The 27,600-nt window shown below is 43.2% G+C and overlaps 1 protein-coding gene across 2 annotated transcripts in view; it reads left to right on the forward strand.

The window, feature by feature from the left end:
• Positions 1-26,152, forward strand: part of LOC142310003 (glutamine-rich protein 2-like) — a 98,085-nt gene extending 71,933 nt beyond the window's left edge. For both annotated transcript variants that reach the window (XM_075347481.1, XM_075347479.1), the window contains 6 exons: positions 8,252-8,373; positions 11,490-11,555; positions 11,655-11,756; positions 13,278-13,502; positions 13,677-13,836; positions 25,861-26,152. In XM_075347481.1, the coding sequence (XP_075203596.1) occupies positions 8,252-8,373; positions 11,490-11,555; positions 11,655-11,756; positions 13,278-13,502; positions 13,677-13,836; positions 25,861-26,100 (915 nt within the window). In that variant the 3' untranslated portion in view covers positions 26,101-26,152. The remainder of the gene's footprint in view (positions 1-8,251; positions 8,374-11,489; positions 11,556-11,654; positions 11,757-13,277; positions 13,503-13,676; positions 13,837-25,860) is intronic.
• Positions 26,153-27,600: the final 1,448 nt, after the last annotated feature.

The raw sequence follows: 27,600 nt of genomic DNA on the forward strand, positions 1-27,600 counted from the left end.
CAGGGTACAATGTATGGACACTAAACTGGTATATTTACAAGTCAACAAAATAAAAAGCATGATGTGGATGTTACAAAATAGTAACTGCAGCCGATTAATTTATTGGAAGGTGCAGTTTCTACAACAGGGTCACTTTTAGGGCATGTGCGCACGTTGCGTTCTGTACCTTGCAGAAATAAACGCATCCTCTGGCAGAATTTGACAATGTCAAATTTGTTTTTGACCACAAAAACGCTTGAAAAACGCATGCATTTTGAGTAAGTTTTCAGTGCGTTTTAGTTGCGTTTTGATTGCTTTTCACATGTGTTTTACTTGCGTTTTAGTAGCTGTGTTTCCAAACATTGTCATTATAGAATAAAGCTTCCAGAAATGAAACAAAAAAAACCCCAAAACATCTACTGATGTCATTTCATGCGACCTAACATTCATTACATTCTGTTGAATAGGTAGAATCTCATAGAAAATGTCTTTCAAAAATGGAACTCTACATTAGTTGAGGATGTGCTGTAATCAGGGAAGCCCTTGAGCTCACTACCAGCTAAAAACGGATACGTTTTTGTTGACAAATATACATGCAGATCGCATTAAAAATGCAAGTACAACGCAATGATTTGAATTTAGGATGCGTTTTGATAATTCTTATTGACTTCAATGTGAGCAAAACGCTGCCAAAACGCTCAAAAGAACAGACATGTTGCTTTTTCATACGCAGAGATTTTGACAAAATTTTGATCACAAAAAACGCAGCGTTTTTGGACGCATAGTGCGCACATAATATGCCTATTTCCATAGACTTTGCTTGGAAAACAAAACGCATGCATTTTGGCATTAAAATGCTGCAGTTCAAAACGCTGCGGAAACACATGAAAAAACTCAAGGTACGCACATGCCCATAGGGCTTTTTTGCTGTTCTGGCACATTTAGGGGCCTCACAAATGCTGCCTGCAAACTATTCTAGCAAAATCTGTTGAAGCATTCTAGAGTTACTACTACAAAAATTACACTGGTCAAATTTCAAAAACTGGGTGTAGTCATTAAGGTCAAAATTCACTTAGTCACTAACAGATAAAATTAAACAATTGATATAGTCAGTCAAACACTTAACACAATTCACATTCCAAGTGCAAGAAGCTTTCTGATTGACCCCTTAGTGCCAAAGATGCCAATAATAATCTGGAGTTCTTACAGGGAGCTTTCATATACAGTACAGACCAAACGTTTCGACACACCTTCTCATCTCTAGAACAACTGTTAGGGCTGCTTCTCACTTGCGAGTTTCTCGCAGTAGTGTAATGCGAGAAAAACTCGCATTGGAATCGGACACATGTTAGTGAATGATTCCGCTCTCATCTGCGATTTTTTTCTCAGTCCAAATCGGACTGAGAAAAAAATCACACCATGCTGCTTTTTTGCGAGTTTCTACTGCGAGTCTCTCCAATGCAAGTCTATGGGAGCGTGTAAAAAATCGGATGTCACGGGACGGCACTCACACCATCCTAGTGACATCCGATTTTCTAAATACATTTCTCGCATGTTTCCTAAAACACTGGAAACGAGCGATGTCTCACAATGTCTGTCAATCACTATTCTCTGTCAGTCAGTTTCTCCCTCTCGGTCTCTATTCTCTCTGTCGGTCCGTCACTATCTCTGTCCCTCTCTCACAGTCTGTCGGTCATTTTCCCCTCCTCTCTCATACTCACCGATCCCCGGCGCGGCGCTGCACGGCTTTCTCACTGCTGCGGCGGCTTTTACTATTGTGAAAAAGCCGGCCGCTCATTAAACAATTTCGTATTCCCTGCTTTCCCCGCCCACAGGCACCTATGATTGGTTGCAGTGAGACACGCCTCCACGCTGAGTGACAGGTGTCTCACTGCACCCAATCACAGCAGCCGGTGGGCGAGTCTATACTGTGCAGTGAAATAAATAAATAAATAAATAATTAAAAAAAATAGCGTGCGGTCCCCCCCAATTTTAATACCAGCCAGATAAAGCCATACGGCTGAAGGCTGGTATTCTCAGGATGGGGAGCTCCACGTTATGGGGAGCCCCCCAGCCTAACAATATCAGTCAGCAGCCGCCCAGAATTGCCGCATACATTAGATGCGACAGTTCTGGGACTGTACCCGGCTCTTCCCGATTTACCCTGGTGCGTTGGCAAATCGGGGTAATAAGGAGTTAATGGCAGCCCATAGCTGCCCCTAAATCCTAGATTAATCATGTCAGGCATCTATGAGACACCCTCCATTATTAATCTGTAAGTTACAGTAAATAAACACACACACACCCGAAAAAATCATTTATTAGAAATAAAAAACACAAACAAATTCCCTCATTACCAATTTAATAAGCCCGAAAAAGCCCTCCATGTCCGGCGTAATCCTGGATGTTCCAGCGTCGCTTCCAGCTTTGCTGCATGGAGGTGACCGGAGCTGCAGCAGACACCGCCGCTCCTGTCACCTCCAAGCAGCAACTGAGGTGAGTAGCGCGATCTGCTGAGGTGTCACTGAGGTTAATCGCGGCCACCGCTGGATCCAGTGACAGCGGGTAACCTCAGTGACAGCTCAGCTGATCGCGCTACTCACCTCAGTTGCTGCTTGGAGGTGACAGGAGCGGCGGTGTCTGCTGCAGCTCCGGTCACCTTCATGCAGCAAAGCTGGAAGCAACGCTGGAGGTCCGTGGATTACGCCGGACATGGAGGGCTTTTTGGGGCTGATTAAATTGTTGATGAGGGAATTTGTTTGTGTTTTTTATTTCTAATAAATGATTTTTTCATGTGTGTGTGTGTTTATTTACTGTAACTTACAGATTAATCATGGAGGGTGTCTCATAGACGCCTGACATGATTAATCTAGAATTTAGTGGCAGCTATGGGCTGCCATTAACTCCTTATTACCCCGATTTGCCAACGCACCAGGGCAAATCGGGAAGAGCCGGGTACAGTCCCAGAACTGTCGCATATAATGTATGCGGCAATTCTGGGCGACTGCTGACTGATATTGTTAGGCTGGGGGGCTCCCCATAACGTGGAGCTCCCCATCCTGAGAATACCAGCCTTCAGCCGTATGGCTTTATCTGGCTGGTATTAAAATTGGGGGGGACCGCACGCCATTTTTTTTTAATTATTTATTTATTTCATTGCACAGTATAGACCCGCCCACCGGCTGCTGTGATTGGTTGCAGTGAGACACCTGTCACTCAGCGTGGGGGTGTGTCTCACTGCAACCAATCATAGGCGCCTGTGGGCGGGGAAAGCAGGGAATACGAGATTGTTTAATGAGCGGCCGGCTTTTTCAAAATAGTAAAAGCCGCCGGAGCAGTGTGAACGCCGTGCAGCGCAGCGCGGCGCCGGGGATCGGTGAGTATGAGAGAGGGCTGCTAACTTCAGTCACTCGGGGGATTAGTGGTCACCGGTGAGCCCTTCACTGGTGACTGCTAATCAGGACGCGGCACAGACAGAGCCGCAGCATGACAATGAAGTCGGGTGAAGTTCACCCGAGTTCATTCTGATTGTGCGCCTCTGTCTTCGTCTGCTGTCATCTGCCATTCAGCTCTGCTACATGGCTGTCTGTGTCTGCTGTCAGCGGCCATGTACAGCACTGAATGGCAGATGACATAGTAAAAAATACGCATTACACACGCTAGTAAAATCATTAATTTATTCAGAAAAAGCATCGCACTTGCGTTGCACTCGCACCTAACGTGAACTAAAATCAGCCGAGTTTTTTTCAGCCCAGTTGGACCGATTTTACTCGCATAGATGTGTTTCCACCCTTAAGAGGAGTCTTTGTGCAGGAGGCCTTCATGGTAAAATAGCTGCTAGGAAATCACGGCTAAGGACAGGCAACAAGCAGAAGAGACTTGTTTGGGCTAAAGAACACAAGGAATGGACATTAGACCAGTGGAAATCTGTGCTTTGCTGATAAGTCCAAATTTGAGATCTTTGGATCCAACTACTGTGTCTTTGTAGAAAAGGTGAACGGATGGACTTTACATGGCTGGTTCCCACCGTGAAGCATGGAGGAGGAGGTGTGATGGTGTGGGGGTGCTTTGCTGGTGACATTGTTGGGGATTTATTCAAAATTGAAGGCATCCAGAACCAGCAAGCCTACCACAGCATCTTGCAGCGGCGTGCTATTCCATTCGATTTGGGTTAGTTGGACCATCATTTATTTTTCAACAGGACAATGACCCCAAAGACACCTCCAGGCTGTGTAAGGGCTATTTGACTAAGAAGGAGAGTAATAGGGTGCTTCGCCAGATGACTTGGTCTCCACAGTCATCAGACCTGAACCCAATCGAGATGGTTTGGGGTGAGCTAGACCGCAGAGTGAAGGCAAAAGGGCCAACAAGTGCTAAGTATCTCTGGGAATTCCTTCAAGACTGTTGGAAGACCATTTCCGGTGACTACCTCTTCAAGCTCATCAAGAGAATGCCAAGAGTGTGCAAAGTAGTAATCAAAGCAAAAGGTGGCTACTTTGAAGAACTTAGAATATAAGACATATTTTCAGTTGTTTCACACTTTTTTAAGTATTTCATTCCATATGTTTTAATTAATAGTTTTGATGCCTTCAATGTGAATCTACAATTTTAAGAGTCCTGAAAATAAAGACAACTCTTCGAATGAGGTGTGTCCAAACTTTTGGTCTGTACTGTACTTCCTGAGCAACTCAAAAAGAGCACCTTTACCTCTTTATCAAGTTGCCCCAGGAGATGTGCTATTATTACCCCTCATTGCTATCTCAGGTGATCGTACCCTAACAGCACAACTTTGAATATGCTTAACTTCAACGCTTCAAAGAACTTAACAGCTTATCCTCTGCCTTCCTTTGAAATGATCTGTATGGCCTCCTCTAGTCCAGTGCATGTCATCTTAGACATTTATAATCTACTGATAGACATGACATGAACTTAAGCCTTTTAATGTTTTAACGTTCAATCTCAATCGCACGTAGCTCTCACAGGTTACAATATAACTTACGATGCCGGATGTACGCCACTTACGACGTGACTCCGCCGACACATCGTAAGATATATTGTAGCGTGTAAAGCGGGCTTTAGAGACACTTGTCCCTTTCTATAAGACCTGGGAGACTGAGGTTCATCAGACATTTACAAAAGAGCAGTGGGATAAGGGCTTTAATCTGTCCCATAAATCTGTAATTGCCACCAAGTCTTAAGAAACAAGCTACAAAATTGTCTCAAGGTGGTTTTGAATCCTCTCTGCTATACAAAAATGGTTCCCAAAAGTCTCAAATCTGTGTTAACGCTGCAGAGCTCATGAAGGGACAATGCCACATATATGGTGGTCATGACTGATTTTGAAGGTCTTTTGGGATGTAGTCCTCAGGGCTACTCAAACGATGACAGGGATAATAATCCCTTACAACCCCAAAGCAACCCTACTATACATGTTTCCTATGTCGAAGTGTGCTTACAAAAATACTATCGTTAAGACACCTAATTCAGGCAGCCAACACATTAACTCCCCACCATTGGAAGTCAAGAGACCCTCCTTCTTTAGAGGAGAGATTTACAGAGATAGGTGAAATTCACCTTATGGAAAAAATGATAGCCCAAACACAGGCAGAAATTACCATAACTGTCTCTAAATGGTTTCCTTGGGAATCCTTTGTCCCCTCTCAGTCTTACCAGAACATTTTGAGATAATTCCTTCTTTGTCCTTTCTACACACCTTAGTCCACTTCTGAATCCACTACAACCATTTCAACCTATCCACCCTCTCCATTCCTCGACTTCTTATCACCTCTAGTGTAGCATATGTTGTTTATTGTTTAACGTTTAGGTTAATCCCCATGGTCTCATGTTAAAGGTGCTAACCTTCTTTCTCGACTCTTCTTTCCACTTTTTTCTCTACTCCTCAACTGAGAGATTTAATCACCTGTAAAATGTTTTATATTGTAGATACCATAACCTATATCTCCATTGTCTACTTGTTGAAATACTTGTAACTTTTCTTCCTATTTCTTGAATTGAACTTTCTGGGATTTTTTTGTTAATTCTTCTTATTTTTAAAACCATAAAACTTTGATTTGGAAAAAAAGATAAACACTCGGCATGACAAAATTTACCATGTTCATTTAGTTGCATAATAATTCTGCTCACTAATAGTTGCCCAATAATTTTGCACACATAGATTTTCTCCTAAGAAAAACAAAACCTCACTTTCACATAGGCTGGAAACACATCTATGCGAGTAAAATCGGTTCGAGTTGGCTGAAAAAAACTCGGCTGATTTCAGTTCACGTTAGGTCAGAGTGCAACGCAACTGCACTGCGATCCTGAGATTTTTTTCATGATTGCAGTGCGTGTGCAATGTGTGTGTGATCCGTGTGTGATCCTTTTTTTTTCTCAGCAGCTGTCATATGCCATTCAGCTCTGCTACATGGCCACTGACAGTAGACTCAGACAGCCATGTAGCAGAGCTGAATGGCAGATGACAGCAGACACAGACAGAGCCGCACGATCAGAATAAACTCGGGTGAACTTCACCCGACTTCCTTGTGATCCCGCGGCTCTGTGTTGCGTCCTGATTAGCGGTCACCCGTGCAGGACTCACCTGTGACCGCTAATCCCCTGAGTGACTGAATTGAGCAGCGCGATTAGCGCTGCCGTCACTCAGGTTACCCGCGGCTAGCTGGATCCTCCCCCTGTGACCGCAACTCACCTGTGTCTTCATCGCTGTCACTCGGGTGACTTGCTGTCATTGTTGGAGGATCTAGCGGTGGCTGCGAGTAACCTGACTGACATCATCAGCTGATCGCGCTACTCACCTCAGTTGCTGCGTGGAGGTGACAGGAGCGGCTGTGTCTTCTGCAGCTCCTGTCACCTTCATGTAGCAGAGCTGGAAGCGACGCGGGACATTCGTGGATTACGTCGGACATGGATGGGTTTTTTCGGTACTTAATAAAGTGGTGAACGAGGGTCTTTGTTATTATTTATTATTTCAAATAAAGGATTTTTTAACTGTGTGTGTTTGTTTATTAATTTTAATTTACAGGTTAATCATTGGGGGTGTCTCATAGACGCCTGCAATGATTAATCTAAAATTTAGTGGCAGCTATGGGCTGCCATTAACTCCTTATTACCCCGATTGCCAACGCACCAGGGCAAATCGGGAAGAGCCGGGTATAGTCCCAGAACTGTCGCATCTATTGTATGCGGCCATTCTGGGCGGCTGCTCGCTGATATTGTTAGGCTGGGGGTTCCCCATAACGTGGAGCTCCCCATCCTGAGAATACTAGCCTTCAGCCATATGGCTTTATCTGGCTGGTATTAAAATTGGGGGGGACCGCACGCCGTTTTTTTTAATTATTTATTTATTTTACTGCACAGCATAGACCTGCCCACCGGCTGCTGTGATTGGTGCAGTGAGACAGCTGTCACTCAGCGTGGGGGCATGTCTGACTGCAACCAATCATAGGTGTCGGTGGGCGGGGAAAGCAGGGAATACGAGATTGAATAATGGGCAGCCGGCTTTTTCAAAAGAGGAGAAGCCACTGGAGCAGTGTGAACGCTGTGCAGCGCCGCGCTGATGATCGGGGATCGGTGAGTATGAGAGAAGGGGGAGAGGGATAGACTGACATGGACAGAGAGAGAGGGACAGAGATAGTGACCGACCGACAGACAGAGAGAGAATAGAGACCGAGAGGGAGAGACCAACTGACAGAGAATAGAGATTGACAGACATTGTGAGACATCACTCGTTTCCAGTGTTTTAGGAAACATGCAAGAAATATATTTAGAAAATCGGATGTCACTAGGATGGTGTGAATGCCGTCCCGTGACATCCGATTATTTACACGCTCCCATAGACTTGCATTGGAGAGACTCGCAGTAGAAACTCGCAAAAAAGCAGCATGCTGCGACTTTTTTCTCAGTCCGATTTGGACTGAGAAAAAAAATCGCAAATGCGAGCTGAACCATTCACTAACATGTGTCCGATTCCAATGCGAGATTTTCTCGCATTGCTCTACTGCGAGAAACTCGCAAGTGAGAAGCCGCCCTTAAAAATTCAGGTTTATTAACCTTTTTTAATGATCGACAGCACTGTAGTTGTTCATTACTCAAATTAATCATCAAATATACAAATTTACAAATTGCCTAATAATTGTGATCACTGCGTACATTCCATATTCTCATTAACTTGTATGTCAATATAAAAGCACAAGGACTCAGACTGAGATGAGTTTTATGGCAGCGTCTAATATGGCTCCATGACTTTATTCTACAGCTGAACCGCATAGAAATTGAACCACTGAAGAACATCTTGGAAGAGCGTTGGAAAGACCTTTCTAGACAATTGAAGGAACATCCACCTCAGTATGAGGCCGATGAGGCTGCTGGAATCCGCAAGTAAGTGACTACCATGGGTGAAAGCTGAAAAAAAGGGGCAGATTTGGGTAAGAAAATGTGACAGGTAACAATCACCACTAAACAAATCCCCTTGTGGTCCACAAAAAATCTTTGTGGTTGATAAATCTACTGAGGATTAGGCGTCCGAATGTTAGTACACCAATAGATAATTTTATTTCCACACTAAACAGTACATGCTCATCTGTTTGATATATGATATTTGGAGTCTTTGAGGATTGTGAGACCACAAACCAGAAACTTTTGTCACAAAAAACTTCTTTCAGTGGGCTTTGCACCACAGAAACTCATTCACGAGGCCTCATTCAGACTTCATTTTTTTTCTCATATGTGAAAAAAATTGAATGATTTTCATCTGTGTGCATCGTATTTTCATGAGTGTCTTGGTCAGTGTGTTCTGATCTGCCAAACAAACTTGCCCATTCAATGGGTTAGTGAAAAAAAAAAGCCAAGAGCAGACTATGTCACCCAAGTGGCATGTTTTTGGTTATATTTAACCCCATAGTGTTAATCTCCCCTAGCTACTGCCGGCAGCCAGAGGAGATCGGCGCACATGTCAGCTGATTTGTACAGCTGACATGTGTGCCTGCTAGGGACGAGCGGAATCACTATCCGCCCATGCCTTTTAACCCCTTAAATGGCACTGTAAATATGTGACAGCACCATTATAATAGTGATTGCGCTATAACGTTACTCACAGGCCGATACAGGAAGTCACGCGACATGATCATGTGGATCCGGTGGTTGTCACGGTAGCACAGGGTCATGTGATGACTCCTGTGCTCTCATGACGCAGATCCTGTAAGAAGCAGCTTAGTGCTGCTTGTTCCAAGAGATGATCATTTCTCCCGGTCTGAGCGAAGCTGCTCTGATCGGGAGAAATAAATGAGTGATCAGATTGCTGATTGTTATAGCCCCCTAGGGGTACTAGTAAAATAAAAAAAAAGAAGTTTAAAAAAATGTTTTGAAAAATTAAAAAAATGTAAAAGTTCAAATCACCCCCCATTCGCCTCATTGAAAATTAAAGGGTTAAAAAAAGAAAAAATATACACACATTTGGTATCGCCACCTTCAGAAACTCGCGATCTATCAAAATATAAAATCAATTAATCTGATCGGTAAACGGCGTAGTGGCAAAAAAATTCCAAATGCCAAAATTATGTTTTTCTGTTGCCGCAAATTTTGCGCAAAATGCAATAACAGACGATCAATACGTAGTATCTGCGCAAAAATTGTACCACTAACAACGCCAGCTCAAGAAGCAAAAAATAAGCTGTCACTGAGCTACGGGTCGCGGAAAATTGCGCAAAACATACACCACTTTATTCGGACAAACTTCTGATTTTTTTTAACCCCTTACATAAAAGTAAACATATTCATGTTTGGTGTCTACGAACTCGCACCGACCTGAGGCATCACATCAACACATCAGTTTTACCATATAGTGAATACTTTTTTTGGAATTTTTCCATATTTGGAATTTGTTTTGCCTTTTTCAAGTACACTATATGGTAAAACTCATGGTTTCATTTAAAAGTACAGCTCGTTCCACAAAAACGAGCCCTCACATGACCATATTGACTGAAAAATAAAAAAGTTATGTCTCTCGGAAGAATGTCGAAAAAAAAAAACGGAAAGCTCAAAATCGGCCGTTCGTGAAGGTGTTAAAGTAACATCTGCCAAGAGAAAAATGCTGTTAAAGTCTACTAAAAAATGTCTTATGATTTGTGACATTTTGGTGAGTCAGCAAGCTTGTTTACTATATTAAAGTGCTTCCACTACTTAGACAAACCCGTTTCCATCCTTATGTTTCCCGAAACAATACAACAACACCTCTAATCACGTCTGGTGCTGGCGCTGTTCTAACAGTGTCAACGCTGTTCCAGCAATGTCGGCACTGCCTCTTTCAGGAATTAGTTCATAAAGTTATGTCATGCAATTCCTTTGGCCAATCGACACTTGCTTCACTTTCCCCTCCTTCCTGAGTATAGGTGTTCTTTTGTTGGGGGAAACATATGGAAGAAGAAGGGGTTGTCCGAGTAGTGGACAACCCCTTTAAAGGTGGGTATGCTTATATATCTATAGACAGATACACACATATAAGTTCAGTTTAATCAAAAGATTTTGAAATAATTTGTTCCACAATTGGATGTGTTTAAATAAAATGTTCCTGTGCTGAGATAATCTTATATATGTGTCCCTGTTATGTACTGTGTAATGGCCGTGTCTGACCGCACAGGAACATGATCTGATCATACCACATCTCGTGGGGTTGGGGAAGAAGAAATAAATTATACAGACATTACAGCACAGGATCGCAAATTATTCATTCTTTGAGGTAAAACATTTTTAAAAACAAGCAGGGAAATGTTTTACTTCAGAAAAAGAATCAGCTATGCTCCCGCGCTGTAATATCTTTATGCTCTTTTGCTTCCTCCCCTGCCCAAGAGCTGTGGTATGATCAGACCATGTTCCTGTACGGTCAGACACAGCCATTACACAGTACATAGCAGGGGCACATTTATAAAGATTATCTCAGCACAGGATATTTTTATTTTTTTCTATTTTTAGTTTTTTAACACATCCAATTGTGGAAATTTATTATTATTATTATTATTATTCCAATTGTCTCTCCAGGAAAGGAGACAAACTCTAGCGCAGCGCCACCTATTGGAAGTAGCGATCCTAAAAGTCAAAAGTGGATTTTTAACAATCCTTTGCATATGACTTAGGATTTATGCCAGATCAGAATCACAATTTGCAGGCACGGTGTTTCGGGGTGCTTGCCCCTCATCAGTATTATTCCAAAATCTATTGATTAAATTTAACTTTAAAATTACATTTGTTTGTGGGAAAACCCCTTTATGAAACCTATATTATATATTTTTGCCATTCAGGAAAAACTGCTGGAACTTTGACACATTTACCAAAACTATCATGAATTCGCATCCAAAACATTGATGAAATGAGGACCTTTTTTTTTTTGCGTAAAAGAAAAACAATTGACTTCTGAATGAGGCCTAATGTTGATCGATGTACAGTAAATGCTTCTATTACGAGGAGAGCAATTATTGTCTATAATTATGTTTTACATCCAGGCAACTGATACAAAGATTTAATTGCATCTCCTGTGACCGCACTGTGGATATGATGGTGCCCAGACCGTAAGTCTTCATGGTTTTATACATTTCATTTTCATTATTTAAATAGATAATACCAGGAGGTTATGTAATATTTTAAATTATTTTATCTCATTTTGTTAGCGTAATGATAACGATCCCAAGGATACCAGGGCTACCAGCTCATTATTCCAGTCGGCCATATTCTGCATTTGAGCTCAACCAAGTCCGTCAGCAAAGCAACAGGTGGGTGACGGAGGCTGTACAGTAGTATGTGGTTTTGAACTCAATTCCAGCTTTGCCTGTAACTCAAGAGATTGTCTACTTTTGGCTAGTCCTTTTCCCTGAAAATAGTCTTATCTGGATTCTATGTCCCCCAGCAATCGGCTCTAATCTGCAGAGAAGCTGTGCCACTACAGTGGAAATTAAGAATTGCATGATGCCCATCATAAATAACATATTGTGTCCATGAGAGAGAAGTTACTCTTCCCAGCTATTTTCTCAATTGACCAAAAATGATTGAAAAGACCATTTTTTTCTAACTGTTGAGAGACTACAATTCCTAGCATGGGGGTGTCAGGTCATGCTGGGAGACTCAATGGCGGATAATGACGGGAGAGGACCCCTATGCAAGGACAATATAGGGACCCTTTTCAGTCCAAAAGCTCATCATTATGCCCAATTCCACCTGCTTTGGAGGTAAAAATAGGCCCACCAACCTCTATGGCCCCTATTTGGCCTCACAGGTTGCACCAAAGCCATAGATTTGAGAACACTGCAATACAATACTTGAAAATAAAGCTTCTAAACCAGTCAATCCCTCTACTACTTAGTTAGTCAAGATATATTTAAAAGGAACCTGTCACCAGATTTGGCGACTATAAGCTGTGGCCACCACCACCACAGAGGTCTTATATACAACATTCCAGAATGCTGTATATAGGAGACCAGGTTGTGCGGTATATTGTAAAAAACACTTTTATAATACTCACCTAGGGAGGGCGGTCTGGTCCGATGGGTGTCACTGCTCTCCGGTCCGGCCCCTCCTCTCTGCTGCGATCTCCATCCTCATTCTACCCAGTTCAGTGTGGATGACACGTCTACATCATCCACACAGGTCAAAACTGCAGTCCTGCACAAGCGCACATCTCTTTGCCGTGCTGAGGGCACATCAATGTACTGTAATGCGCAGGCGCGAGGAAAGGTTAAAGACCACGTGCACAGGACCTTAATGCCGTCTAACATGCATGACGTAGGACGTGTTATGCACACGGGCCTGAGAAGAAGGACAGCGATCGTTACAGAGAGGAGGTGCCAGACCGGAGAGCAGCGACACCCATCGGACCGGCCATTAAGTGACAATTATAAAAGTGATTTTTACATTCTACACAGTGGCCTGGCTTTTATATACCGCATTCTGGAATGCTGTATATAAGAGCTCAGTGGTGGTGTCCACAGCTTATAGTCGCCAAATCTGGTGACAGGTTCCCTTTAAGGACAATGTAATTTTCTAGTTTTTTTTTTTTTTTTTGCCCTATTTGTTTTTAAAATAAAAGAAGTGCCCAAAATCACCCAAAAAAAATCACAAGTAAATATTCCTTCATAGAATAATTTGCAATAGAATGGTTGTATCCATTTTACCCCAAATACTTCTTAATTAGCACTGAAACAGACCTGCAGAAAACAAAAGACAAACTTGCTATGTCTTCTTCATGTAGAAAAAGCATTTTAAGAAGTTCTCCCACCTTCTCATTATTACATTATTAGATTACAGTCGGGACTATACCAGGCGAGAAAGGAGGCCTCACAGCTAGAAATGAGCATCAACCAGCTGCGCAGCATCCATGCACATATGTGTAAGGAGATTGCAAGAGTCCGACTGCATTTTGGAGACTCAGATAAAGCTCCCGTAAAGACTATAAGCCATCATCAGCAGACGCGTTGTGTCACCCTGGGAAAGTTATTAAAGAAATCCAGACCCAACTACAACCCGTGAGTATTTAGAGGTTAGAGTCAAAGAGGCAGGCTGTAGTGAGCGTGGAAAATAATATACAGCAATATTACTGGATATGGAGAAAAGTTTCCAACACTCACCCATAAATGCTTTTAGTGTAGGGTTGTATGAAGTGATTTTCACCTGGCTAATCCCATGTTCCTTTTCCTTAGGGATCACTTACCTGAGCTTGGTAGCTTAGGATACATGCCCAGCTCTCGCAGCTGTGGAGGAAGTCACACACTGACCTTTTCACGCAAACGTTTTACAAAGGTACCATCAAACACCACTGGCTCTGGACAGAAGGAAGATACTACTGGCGTTTTCTTAAAGGTATGATGAGGAACGCTACATTAGGAAGGCGAGGCATGGGGAGAGGAAGGACTAACAATGGAGATACTAGTGCTACCCTAAAGCCAGGTGCACACTTTACTATTTGGTGAGTTTTTTACCTCAGTATCTCTCAGCCAAAACCAAGAGTGGAAAAATCAGAGGAAAAATATAATAGAAACACGAGCACGACTTCTGCATTATTCACCCACTCCTGGTTTTGGCTTCAAATACGGAGGTAAAAACTCAACAAATACCCATCGTGTGCACATTGAGTATTTGGTGAGTTTTTACCTCAGTATTTGTAGCCAAACACAGGAGTGGGTGATAAATACAGAAGTGGTGCCCGTGTTTATGTTATATTTTTACTCTGATTGTCCCACTCCTGGTTTTGGTTTTGGCTTACAAATACTGATGTTAAAAACTCAAACACTCAGGCCATGTGCCCACGGGAGAAATTAACTGCGGATTTTCTTGATTTTCGAGATAAATCCGCAGGTTTGCACAAGTACAGACACTCCCCACACATCCTATGGGATTTGGGGAGTGCTGTTTCATTGCTGCGGATTTTGCGGCTGCGGAAAATGGTGCAGATTTCCCGCAGCCACAAAGAACTGCATGTCAATTATTCATGCACATTTTCCTGCAGGAATAACGCTCGAATTCCAAACGTTTTCCGCAGGTTTACCGCAACAATTTTGCCTGAAATCCGCGATAACTGATAGCTGCGGATTCCGGGGAGCTGCTGCGAAAACCTTCGGAAATACCTCCAGAAAATTCCGCAGGTACATTTTCTCATGGGCACGTGGCTTAATGTTTCATTCATTTAAAAGAGTAATTGTCACATCAGAAAACTTTTAAGAGCTTGTTTGGACGTCAGCTCTTCACAATGAAGTTCTTTCCGTGTTGTTTTTACGGATTGAACTCATACCTATTATTATCATCTATAGCGCTGTTCACATGTCCATGTCTTTTTCAGACTGACTGGTTTGTACGAAGTCATAGAGACATGTCCAATGTTGATCCGAGTCACACATCAAACTGGGCAATACAAGTCGATGAATAACAATTGGACAGTATGCCTGTATATCATCTGTGTGCTTTCCATTTTTCACTGACTATTTAATAGGAGAAAACTCTTTCAGTGATTTTTTTTTTTGCATACAGGAAAAACTGATTAAAATCTGATGGTAAAACTGACACAAGAATCAAGCTCAGATGAAAATCTTATCCAAAATACTGAATAACCTCAGGCTATTTATTGACTTAAAAAAAAATTCACTAACGTGACTGAGCCCTGACTAGTCAGGAGTTGTACATACATGGTGCAGCATCATATTGCGATTAAGGAATACATAAAATATTACTATAAACAATAAAAACAAAAGGTATTTATTTAGCAATTTTTGATCAAAGAACTGAAAAGTCATCCAACCACATCAAGGTGTACCTTTTAATATGGATGGCCCCTAAACCCTATTGTCCTACTTCTCTAAGTGCCAAACCAGCCTCATCTAAATGGGGAGTGAAAAGTGATCCAGGCGTAGCTTGCAATTAAAACCTTGTGTTAATTCAATACAAAAGATGTGGGGATCCTATTTCTTTCTTTTTTTTGTAGCACATATTAAGAGCTGTGGCCCCACCAAAGGCTCAACACCCATATTAACCTATCATTCCCACACAAGATTTTTAATTCCAAGCTATACCTGGTTCAATTTTCACTCTTCATTCAGATGAGGCTTGTTTGGTGATCGCTCTGATCAGCAGAAGATCAGATAGTGCAGGCATAAACTCCCCTAAGGAGTTTAATAAAAAAAATGTATAAAAAAGTTCAAATCTTTTGCCCCATTAAAGATAAAACAATTTAAAAGAAGACAAAAAAAAACCTCACCATCAGAAATGCCCGATCTAGCAAATATAAAATGTAAACAGCGTAGCAAGAAAAAAAATCAAGACGCCAGAATTACATTTTTTGGTCGCCGCAACATTGCATCAAAACATCACATCTACCCAAAAAGGGTGTAATTAAAAACATCAGCTCAAGACGCAATGAGAAAAAATGAGAGAAAATGTCAACAAAATTGTTTTTTTTTTTTTTTTTTTTTTTACAAACTACTGAATTTTGTTTCACCGCCTAGATAAAAGTAAAACTACATGTTTGGTATCTACAAACTCGTACTGTCCTGGAGAACCATAATGCCATGTCAATTTTACCATATAGTGAGCATGGTAAATATATATATATTGGATTTTTTTTTTTTGTTTTCACATTTTCCAGTACAATATGGGGCAGAATGAATGGCGTCACTCAAAAGTACAACTTGTCCCGCAAAAAAACAAGTGCTCATATGGCTGAATTGATGGAAAAATAAAACGTTATGGAAGAAGGGGAGGTAAAAACGGAAAATTGGGTTAATTCAATTCTAAAAGTGTGCAGGTCGATTTGTTTTTTTTATTTTTTTGTTGTAATCGTGGTGCTGCTGATAACCTTATGGGTCACTAAAATTATGGGAGAGATGCACTCAGTTGAGCACTGTTCTCCTATGGTATCCGGGAATAACTGAAGACTTTTTTTATACGCTTGACTTTAGTCTCGGAGGAGAGCAGTGCTCAGCTCAGTATGTCACTAATCAAGGGTTCACCAAGCAGATCAAATTAATAGTTTAATTTTTTTCACAGTGCAGAAAGATATCTTGGCATGGAAGAGTGTAAATCAGCACCTAACAATATAAATTGATTGAGGTTCTATGATAAAGTCAATCGTTCTTAACCATTTAACAACCGTGGGCAGTAAAATTACGTCCTAAACCACCATAGCTGATTTGTACAGCTGACATGTGTGATGTGTGCCTCGCAGGCACGAGTGGATCCATGTTCCACCCGTGCCTGTTAATCCCTTTAACACTAGAACTACTGAGGTAGTCATTTTGACTACTTTGCACCATGTATTTCTATATAGGTGTCACGAGTCCAGTAGTTCTAGTGTTAATGGCGCTGTCAATATGTCACAGTGCCATTTAAATGCCAGTTGTGGTAAATCTTTACTTACCCAGCTTCATCAGCGGCGCTGTGACGTGATCACTGTGAGCCGATAGTTGTCATGGTAGCATAGGGTCATGTGATGACTCCTGTAGCTCACATGATTCACTTCAAGTAACAGGCAGCCAGCAGAGTGCTGTGTAGCTGTGATCAACAGAAATTAACTAGCAATCAGACTGCTCATCATTATAGTGCCCTAGGGGGACTAGTAAAATAAAAAAAATGTTTGAAAAAAAATAAAAAAAACCCTAAAAGATCAAATCACCCCCCCCAACCTTTCTCCCCCATGAAAATTAAAGGGTTAAAAACATGTACGCATACCATATTTGGCATTGCCACGTTCAGAAATGCCCGATCAGAATCTAAAATGAATTAATCTGATCGGTAAACAGCATAGCAGCAAACCCAAATGCCAAAATTACGTTTTTTGGTCGCCACAAAATTTTGCGCAAAATGCAATAACAGGCAATCAAAATGTAGCATCTGCGCACAAATAGTACCATTAAAAACGTCAGCTTGAGACATAAAAAATAAGCAGTCACTGAGCCATACATCCTGAAAAATGAGAACGCTACGGGTCACGGAAAATGGCGCAAAAAGTGCGCCACTTTTTTGGACAAACCGCTGATTTTTTTTAACCTTTTAGATAAAAGTAAACGTATACATGTTTGGTGTCTATGAACTCGTACCGACCTGAGGCATCACACCGACACATCAATTTTTCTATATAGTGAACACGGTGAATAAAATATCTCACAAATAATCATGCAATCGCACTTTTTTTTGCAATTTTTACGCACTTGGAATTGTTTTGCCTTTTACAGTACACTATATAGTAAAACTTATGATTTCTTTTAAAAGTACAACTCGTCCTGCAAAAAACAAGCCCCATATGGCAAGATTGATAGAAAAATAAAAAAGTTACGGCTCCCAGAAGAAGGAGAGTAAAAAAAAACAAAATCAGAGAATCGGCCGGGGGTGAAGGGGTTTTAGACTAAAGCTGGGTTCACACTAAGCGACAGCGACAACGACGTCGCTGTTACGTCACCATTTTCGGTGACGTAACAGCGACCTTGTAAGTCGCTGTTATGATCGCTGCTTAGCTGTCAAACACAGCGACGCAGCAACGATCATAACGTCACTGTGCTACATGTGCAGAGAGCAGGGAGCCGCGCTTAGCGCTGGCTCCTTGCTCTCCTTGCTACAGTATACATCGGGTTAATTACCTGATGTGTACTGGAGCCACATGTGCACAGAGCAGGAGCCGGCACTAGCAGCAAGAGCGGAGGCTGGTAACGAAGGTAAATATCGGGTAACCAGGGAAAGGTCTTCCCTTGGTTACCCGATGTTTACGCTGGTTACAGCTTACCGCAGCTGCCAGACGCCGGCTCCTGCTGCCTGCTCGCTTCATTTCGTCGCTCTCTCGCTGTCACACACAGCGATGTGTGTGTCACAGCGGGAGAGTGACGACCAAAAAATGAAGCTGGACATTCAGCAACGACCGGCGACCTCACAGCAGGGGCCAGGTCGTTGCTGGATGTCACACACAGCGACGGGACGTCGCTGCAACGTCACAGAAAATGGTGACGTAGCAGCGACGTCGTTGTCGCTGTGTGTGACACCAGCTTAACACACAGGAAAGATATCTGTACATGGTGTGACCTGTTTATTCGATGGAGTACTTTGTTTTTGTTTAGTACATGGAAGTACATCACAATAAATAATAAAGAAAAAATAAATCATTAATAAAAGGTGGATGTTCACAACAAATATATGATGTCAGGAACAGCCGGGAGGGGGTTTCACAAGATCCACCCGCTGTTCACCAATTTGTCACGATCAGACTGCGCTCTAGCGCCCCCCTTGTCGGCAGGTCACTCTCGGTACTTCCGGATAATAAGTAAATGAGGCTGCTGAGCTACTAATGCCAAATATTACTCCAAAGTCAAACAGATAGGGACTTTAGATTGTGAGCCCCAATGGGTATAGTGTTGCCAATGTATGTAAAGCACTGTGGAATTAATGGCGCTATGTAAATGAATAAATATTATTATATTATATCGAAGGTCTCCCAGCATGGGTAATGTACATATCACCGATTCCCGCTAATGGAATATATATATATATATATATATATATATATACTGTACACCTTGATACTCCTGACTGGTAGCTCCCCAGTAATTCTACACAACAATACATTTAACGCCACCACCGGACTTTCCACAGGTAGTCTGGACACCTGTTACAGATAGCAAAAGGCTCTTCGGATTCGTATATAGAGCAGGAGCAACGAGCTATTAAATTTTATATTTCTTTGTCGCTCCATTGGGAGACCCAGACAATTGGGTGTATAGCTTCTGCCTCCGGAGGCCACACAAAGTATTACACTTTAAAAAGTGTAACCCCTCCCCTCTGCCTATACACCCTCCCGTGGATCACGGGCTCCTCAGTTTTATGCTTTGTGTGGAAGGAGGCACACATCCACTCATGCATTCTCATACTTAGTTATGTCGGTTGGAAGAAAAGAGGGCCCCCTCGGGGCCCCCGGCATGTTCCCTTCTCACCCCACTACGTCGGCGGTGTTGTTAAGGTTGAAGTACCCATTGCGGGTACAGAGGCTGGAGCCACATGCCGTCTCCTTCACCTTCCCTTATGCGGCTCTGGGAGAAGTGGGATCCTAAGCGGTCATCCATTTGCTGGGACCATGCTCCATCCGCAGCCCCTGTGGGAACCTGCCGGACTGGAGCCTCTTCAACCTCAGGGACCGGGCCCTGCAACTCAAAGGTACTCTGTGTCCCCATAGGGGACGGTGCAGGGAGCGCAGCTCTACGTGTCTCGCACGGCACCCCTGCGTCGTTCAGATGCGCTCTTTGTCCTTGTCGCTGGCCAGAGTAAGGGCTCGCAGGCTTCCAAGTCAACCTTGGCTCGGTGGATCAAGGAACCGATTCTCGAAGCCTACCGTTCTTCTGGGCTTCCGCTTCCTTCAGGGCTGAAAGCCCATTCTACCAGAGCCGTGGGTGCGTCTTGGGCATTGCAGCACCGGGCTACGGCTCAGCAGGTGTGTCAGGCAGCTACGTGGTCTAGTCTGCACACTTTCACGAAACACTATCAAGTGCATACCTATGCTTCGGCAGACGCCAGTCTAGGTAGGCGAGTCCTTCAGGCGGCGGTTGCCCACCTGTAAGAGGGGGCCGTTTTTCGGCTCTTTTTATTGCGGTATTCTTTTACCCACCCAGGGACTGCTCTTGGACGTCCCAATTGTCTGGGTCTCCCAATGGAGCGACAAAGAAGGAGGGAATTTTGTTTACTTACCGTAAATTCCTTTTCTTCTAGCTCCTATTGGTAGACCCAGCACCCGCCCCTGTACCCTTCGGGCTGGTTGTTCTTTTGTGTACACATGTTGTTCATGTTGAATTGTTCTTTCGGTTCATGGTCTTCAGTTCTCCGAACATCCTTCGGATTGCATTTACCCTAGACCAATTTGTAAATTTTCTCCTTCCTGCTTTTGCACCAAAACTGAGGAGCCCGTGATCCACGGGAGGGTGTATAGGCAGAGGGGAGGGGTTACACTTTTTAAAGTGTAATACTTTGTGTGGCCTCCGGAGGCAGAAGCTATACACCCAATTGTCTGGGTCTCCCAATAGGAGCTAGAAGAAAAGGAATTTACGGTAAGTAAACAAAATTCCCTTCATTTAATCCGAAAATAGACAGTGTTTATAAAATATACAAGATGTTACAAAGGGGAACAAAACAAACACAGTGTAGACAGTTACATAAAAAGAAAAGGCATAAACATGAAACTTACTAAACTTGTACCACAGATGTGATGTCCGAATGTATGGAGCGAGGTTTCTCAGAATAAGATGTAAACGGACAGCACCACCACTTAAGTATGCCCTCTTGTACTGACCACCGGTCAAAAATGGGCTTCTGACTTTTATGGCCTAAGTTCACCCTGCCATCTGTGACCTCATTTTACGATATCTTGTGGGCTGTGCCGAGGGTCTCAGCAAAATTAGATAATTCCAGTTTTTTGCATATCTTTGCCCATGGGCCACACATGTGAGAAATATCAGCGTCATATTTTATATCTCGATTTTTAATTCGCATAGATACCAAACACAACACATCTAGCATGATTTTATTGGCCAATACCCATTTGTCAGGATACCAGCGATCGCTCAGCAATATAAGATGGTGTTCTACATTCATCTCTTCACTGGAATTCTAACAATATGATTTTCATATTTTTCTAGTATTACCGTGGCACCTAAAAACTTTGTTAATAGCTTTTCTACTTAAAAGAACAAAGGAGATGTCTTTGTCTGTACATCTTCCTTCAGATGCTTCCATCTCTCTGGTCGTAGTACCTAACTCTCAGGCAGATCAGATAGTGTCGTCATGGTGATCTGTGCTAGTGCTGAGGTGGGGGGTGGTATAAGGGACCTTAAGAATTTTAACATGACAGATGACTACACAAAAAGAGGAAAAGTGAAAATATAATATTTATTAGTACATGAAAATTGGATAAAAAGGCATATATTGAAAATGTGGTGGGCAAGACACAAAGAAAAGTGCACCACAAACGTATCAGAAGTGGGTATTAAATAGATATTAGTGTTATGTTCTCTACATTAATGGTCCCTATGGAGAGTATATAGCGCAGGAGTGTATGATATTAGAACATATATGTACTAGCTATTGAACCAGTTCTACGTCCAGGTGGCAATCATTTGGCATCATGGAGGGACTTTGAGGGTTTGGTCTTCTTTATCTATTCCTCCTCTGGCTGTTTTCCTCCTCTTTATTTAAATTTTGCGCCGCACCGGCCACCATTATCCCTATGGCCGGAGTGTATGCAGTGCTATGTTCACGTTGTAGTTGAATTCTTCACTAAAATCTGCGTTTCTCATCTGAAACAAACTGGTGAATGGTGATATTCATAGAAACAGTGTTTTCAATAAAATGGTGTCGAAGAGCGTGGTTCTGCACCAGTTTAGTGAAGTATTTAACTACAACATGGACATAAAGTTAGGTCCAGAAATATTTGGACAGTGACACAATTTTCGCGAGTTGGGCTCTGCATGCCACCACATTGGATTTGAAATGAAATCTCTACAACAGAATTCAAGTGCAGATTGTAACGTTTAATTTGAAGGTTTGAACAAAAATATCTGATAGAAATTGTAGGAATTGTACACATTTCTTTACAAACACTCCACGTTTTAGGAGGTCAAAAGTAATTGGACAAATAAACCAAACCCAAACAAAATATTTTTATTTCCAATATTTTGTTGCGAATCCTTTGGAGGCAATCACTGCCTTAAGTCTGGAACCCATGGACATCACCAAACGCTGGGTTTCCTCCTTCTTAATGCTTTGCCAGGCCTTTACAGCCGCAGCCTTCAGGTCTTGCTTGTTTGTGGGTCTTTCCGTCTTAAGTCTGGATTTGAGCAAGTGAAATGCATGCTCAATTGGGTTAAGATCTGGTGATTGACTTGGCCATTGCAGAATGTTCCACTTTTTTGCACTCATGAACTCCTGGGTAGCTTTGGCTGTATGCTTGGGGTCATTGTCCATCTGTACTATGAAGCGCCATCCGATCAACTTTGCGGCATTTGGCTGAATCTGGGCTGAAAGTATATCCCGGTACACTTCAGAATTCATCCGGCTACTCTTGTCTGCTGTTATGTCATCAATAAACACAAGTGACCCAGTGCCATTGAAAGCCATGCATGCCCATGCCATCACGTTGCCTCCACCATGTTTTACAGAGGATGTGGTGTGCCTTGGATCATGTGCCGTTCCCTTTCTTCTCCAAACTTTTTTCTTCCCATCATTCTGGTACAGGTTGATCTTTGTCTCATCTGTCCATAGAATACTTTTCCAGAACTGAGCTGGCTTCATGAGGTGTTTTTCAGCAAATTTAACTCTGGCCTGTCTATTTTTGGAATTGATGAATGGTTTGCATCTAGATGTGAACCCTTTGTATTTACTTTCATGGAGTCTTCTCTTCACTGTTGACTTAGAGACAGATACACCTACTTCACTGAGAGTGTTCTGGACTTCAGTTGATGTTGTGAACGGGTTCTTCTTCACCAAAGAAAGTATGCGGCGATCATCCACCACTGTTGTCATCCGTGGACGCCCAGGCCTTTTTGAGTTCCCAAGCTCACCAGTCAATTCCTTTTTTCTCAGAATGTACCCGACTGTTCATTTTGCTACTCCAAGCATGTCTGCTATCTCTCTGATGGATTTTTTTCTTTTTTTTCAGCCTCAGGATGTTCTGCTTCACCTCAATTGAGAATTCCTTAGACCGCATGTTGTCTGGTCACAGCAACAGCTTCCAAATGCAAAACCACACACCTGTAATCAACCCCAGACCTTTTAACTACTTCATTGATTACAGGTTAACGAGGGAGACACCTTCAGAGTTAATTGCAGCCCTTAGAGTCCCTTGTCCAATTACTTTTGGTCCCTTGAAAAAGAGGAGGCTATGCATTACAGAGCTATGATTCCTAAACCCTTTCTCCGATTTGGATGTGAAAACTCTCATATTGCAGCTGGGAGTGTGCACTTTCAGCCCATATTATATATATAATTGTATTTCTGAACATGGTTTTGTAAACAGCTAAAATAACAAAACTTGTGTCACTGTCCAAATATTTCTGGACCTAACTGTAGCATTACACACTCGCCTGACAAACGGTTCGATCCCAACTTTGGACAAAAGTACACTTTCAGCATTATATAGTGAATAAAAAATATGCACACAGTGTCTCTTATTTTCATGTGGATTATCTTGCACTATGCACTTTTTATACATACTGTGTTCTACAGTGTATATTTTATTTATTTCCTAAATTTCTGCCTCAATTGATACATATATAAATTAATACTTATCGCCTTATGTATTTAGCACTCATTATGGGCATTGTTGCCTTGCTTTTTCTCCCTATCTTTGTCCTTTGGCAGTATGTGCTCCTCCACCCTCCACTTCTGTGGTTGCCACAGCAATGCGTCTTGTTCCTCGCCTCCCTCCTTCCTCACTATGATGTGCCTGGTGTGGGCAGACGAAGATGATATCGGACGGTTGCTGTGGCGACACGTCTTTGTTCCTCCTCTCACCCATCCCTCACCATGACGTGTCTGGTATGGGCGGGCGGTTCCTCTCCTCACCATGACAAGTCTGTGGGTGGGTGGTTCCATGCCTCTCCACTCCCTCACTATGATGCATATGTTGTGGGGGGGAGGAGGTGACGGCTGGCGCATGCACAGTGCTATGTTCACGTGAACATAGCACTGCGCAAGCGCCGGCCCGGCTTCGGACAATAGGACGCGTTCAACATTATATAGTGAATAGATTATTGGTTGCGCTCATAAGGATCTAGTTGTCCATAGCTACCTACCAATCAGAGCTCAACTTTCACTTTTTACCTCAGCAGCTTCAATGCTGACAGCTTCAATCTGGTTGCTGTAGGTAATCAGAACGATCTTACTGGGTGGCAATTCTCATAAATGAAGATCCAGTTACTTTTACAGTCACTACAGGAAACCAGAACAATCTTAGTGGGAGGCAATTCTCATAAATGAGACCCCAGTTATGTAGCGCCCATGAAGACATCAGGAGCTACAAGGTACCGCATCCTCACCAGGATGCAGGGCCTACCTTCCAGGGACCCAGAAGACTAGTGCCGGTAACAACAAAACATTCCAATAAATCGCTGTTTTTCCCCATTCCCAAAGACTGGTGCCAGACTAGGGTAGGACCCAGCGGATGGCCACCTAGGAGTGGAGCCGAGCCAGTCCACTAGACGACAACTAGGTGGGAGCGGTCAGATAGTAAGTGGAAGTGAGAGGAGACGGACGTAGCAGTACTGACAGGAGACTGCAACGGTGACCTGAGGGCGTGTGGCTGCCGGTGGAGTACTCAGACACTCCAAGCCACGGGGACCCACCAACCAGAGACAGGTGCAGGGGAAAGAAGTCACCAGGTCACCACACTAGCACTGGAACTAAGGGGACCAGCAGTCAAGACAAGCCTTCCTCGAGTTACCAGCTACCATCTTACTGTGAGTAAAGGATCCAGTTACATTGCACTGGTGTGGTCTACCTTCTTTCTGCGCCCAACAACATCATCTATCCCCTGGGGCCTGGCCCCTTTTGCGGAGGACCCAACATCCAGGCTGCAATCAACACCAGCCCCAGTAGTGAGAATTGTGCAGCTGCGGCTCCACTAAATAGTCGCAACCGGCGAGTGGCGTCACGACAAAAACTTTTATTTCAAATCCCCTGTAAATATTCCCCTTTTAAAAGCGACCCCAGGGTCACGGAACCGGGTAACAGCCACCCAGTGACATTTCCCCAGGAGTACATCGCCCGGGACCGAGTACTCCATAGCCCTGGGCAACACAGTTACTTCTGCAGTGGCTACAGGCAACCAGAATGATTTTACTGTGAGGCAACTCTCATAAATGAGGCCCCAATTACTTCTGTAATTGCTAATCTTTTTTTTTTTTTTTTAATTTAGAAAAAAAAAATAGGTGCTTTGGTCAAATGGTTTGATCTTGACTTTGGCCAATCAAGCCACATTCAACATTATATAGCGAATATAAGTAAATATATCAAAATAAATATTAATAAATTAGTGCAAACCAGATATGATATACCGTATGCACCAAATAACAGGCATATCATGAGGAAGAGATGCATGTTTCGCCTTTTGGCTTTATCAAGGAGTGAGATTTGTTATTTATTACATGATATGATTTATTTATCTGCTTTTTCTCAGCTCAGATGCAGTTTAGATATTTTCTCCATAATATTATTAATTTTATGTGTATATAATTAAATATATTAATATTCATGGATACAAGGAAACTTCAAAAGATTTTAGGTGAATAATGCTTTATGGCTCAAGTAGCAGGAAATTCACCCATTGTGTTCACATTTTTATATTTTTTCTACTCCACCTTTTTATCACAGAATGAAGTATTCGTTTTAGGCCAAGATGGACGCTTCTATCGTGGCAAAAAGGCCAACCACTTACGAACAACTAAGCCAAAAGATAGCAAGATAGAACCCTCTTCTCATCAGAAAGTCAGCGGATATAATGTACAGGGGAAAGAAAATCCTTCTGAATATTCTACTGTCACATCTTTAGAGATTCCTCATGGTAAGAAGGCAACGACATTGTTACACATGTTGTCAGAGGAGCTGAAGTAAATCTCTCCGTATGGCATCACCGAATCTCCGGCCTTAAATACACTGTATGGCTCCAGCATAGAGAAGTATTCTGTCTTTTTTTTTCTTAGCAAGAGTCAATTTCTATACTTGGTTTCATCTAGTTAAATAGATGTCTGCCTCCGCTAAAGATTATCATCAATACAAGTTCATAAGTTTGGCAAGTACCTAAACTTTCATATATTGTAAGGCCACAATACACAAATATCATAATAATACCCTACAATCAATTATGGCACTATACATTTCCCAAATAATATCCATATTTAATTATTATATTTGCACACAATCATTAGCTGTCTTAGGTTGCTCTCACATCAGTGGTATTCTGCCGCAATGCCGGATCCGTCAAAAATGTGGTACAGTTCAATACAGTTCAATGGAATCGTGGCAAGATAAGGTCACATGCGGCCGCATGTGAACTTAACTTGCCGCGAGTTCATTGAACTGTACCCCATTTTTGACGGATTCGGCATTGTGGCAGAATACCACTGATGTGAGAGCAGCCTTACCAGAGTGGTCTATGTGGCGCCCTGGACAAGCCAGGACGTCACAGGTACTGCAACAACACACCCCACACCCCGGTTAGGAACATCTAAGTCAGACACAAATCCTTGTTGCCTCCCTCCAGGGGCTGATGTCCACACCAGGTGGGGTGGAGCCAGGTGGTTGGCTCCTCCCACCAAGGAGTTCACAGTCCTGGAGGCGGGAAAAGGAAGGCAGTTGAGTTTAGAGTGAGAGTTAGGGAAGTAGTAGTGGCGGAACTGACTGGCCGTGTCCGGGTACGTGGCCCGGGCACAGAAACAGCAAGGTTGGCAGACGGTGGTGACCGTCTGCAGGAGAGGCCGATTGACGCACAACCGTAAGGACCGGGGACGGGCGGTGGCCCGCCGGTACCGGATCGGGGAGCGAAGAGAAGCCAGCACCATCCGGAAGGGCCTACGGACCCCGACCAAGCTAGGAGTCGCCGTTAAACCGGTCAAATCCGTCAGCGACGGGAACCTCCGGGGTTTCCCAGCAGTAAAGACCCGACTGAAGGCAACCGTCCAAACCGTGAGGGAGATAAAGCTACCGCCAGAGCTAGAGCTCCCAGGGCCAGAGCCTGCGGGCAAACAGGGGCTCCCTTAGCCAACATACCGCGGGGGAGCGGGTTTCCGGTGGGAAACCATTGGGGCCGAGAACATAACACCGGTGCAGGGAGAGACAGTTACCGCCAGCCTAGCGGGAGTGACCGTCGCAGCCGTCTGTGGGACTCGTCCATCCAGCCGTTTGTTTTACCAGAGACTCCGTGTGCGTTACTGTCTGAGTAAGTACCACCGTGCCATCTGGCACTGCGCTGCCCCGCGACCCTGCACCTGGCCAAGCCCCGCAATCCACCAAACAGACAACAACTTCGGGCCCCGGGACTGCCAAAGTCCCCCTACCCACGGAGGGGAGAGAAACATCCCAGCTGCTCCCTGTCATTGCTTCCGGGATCCCCGT

The sequence above is a fragment of the Anomaloglossus baeobatrachus genome, chromosome 5 (genome assembly GCF_048569485.1).
Source record: "Anomaloglossus baeobatrachus isolate aAnoBae1 chromosome 5, aAnoBae1.hap1, whole genome shotgun sequence".
In the NCBI taxonomy this organism is placed as follows: domain Eukaryota; kingdom Metazoa; phylum Chordata; class Amphibia; order Anura; family Aromobatidae; genus Anomaloglossus; species Anomaloglossus baeobatrachus.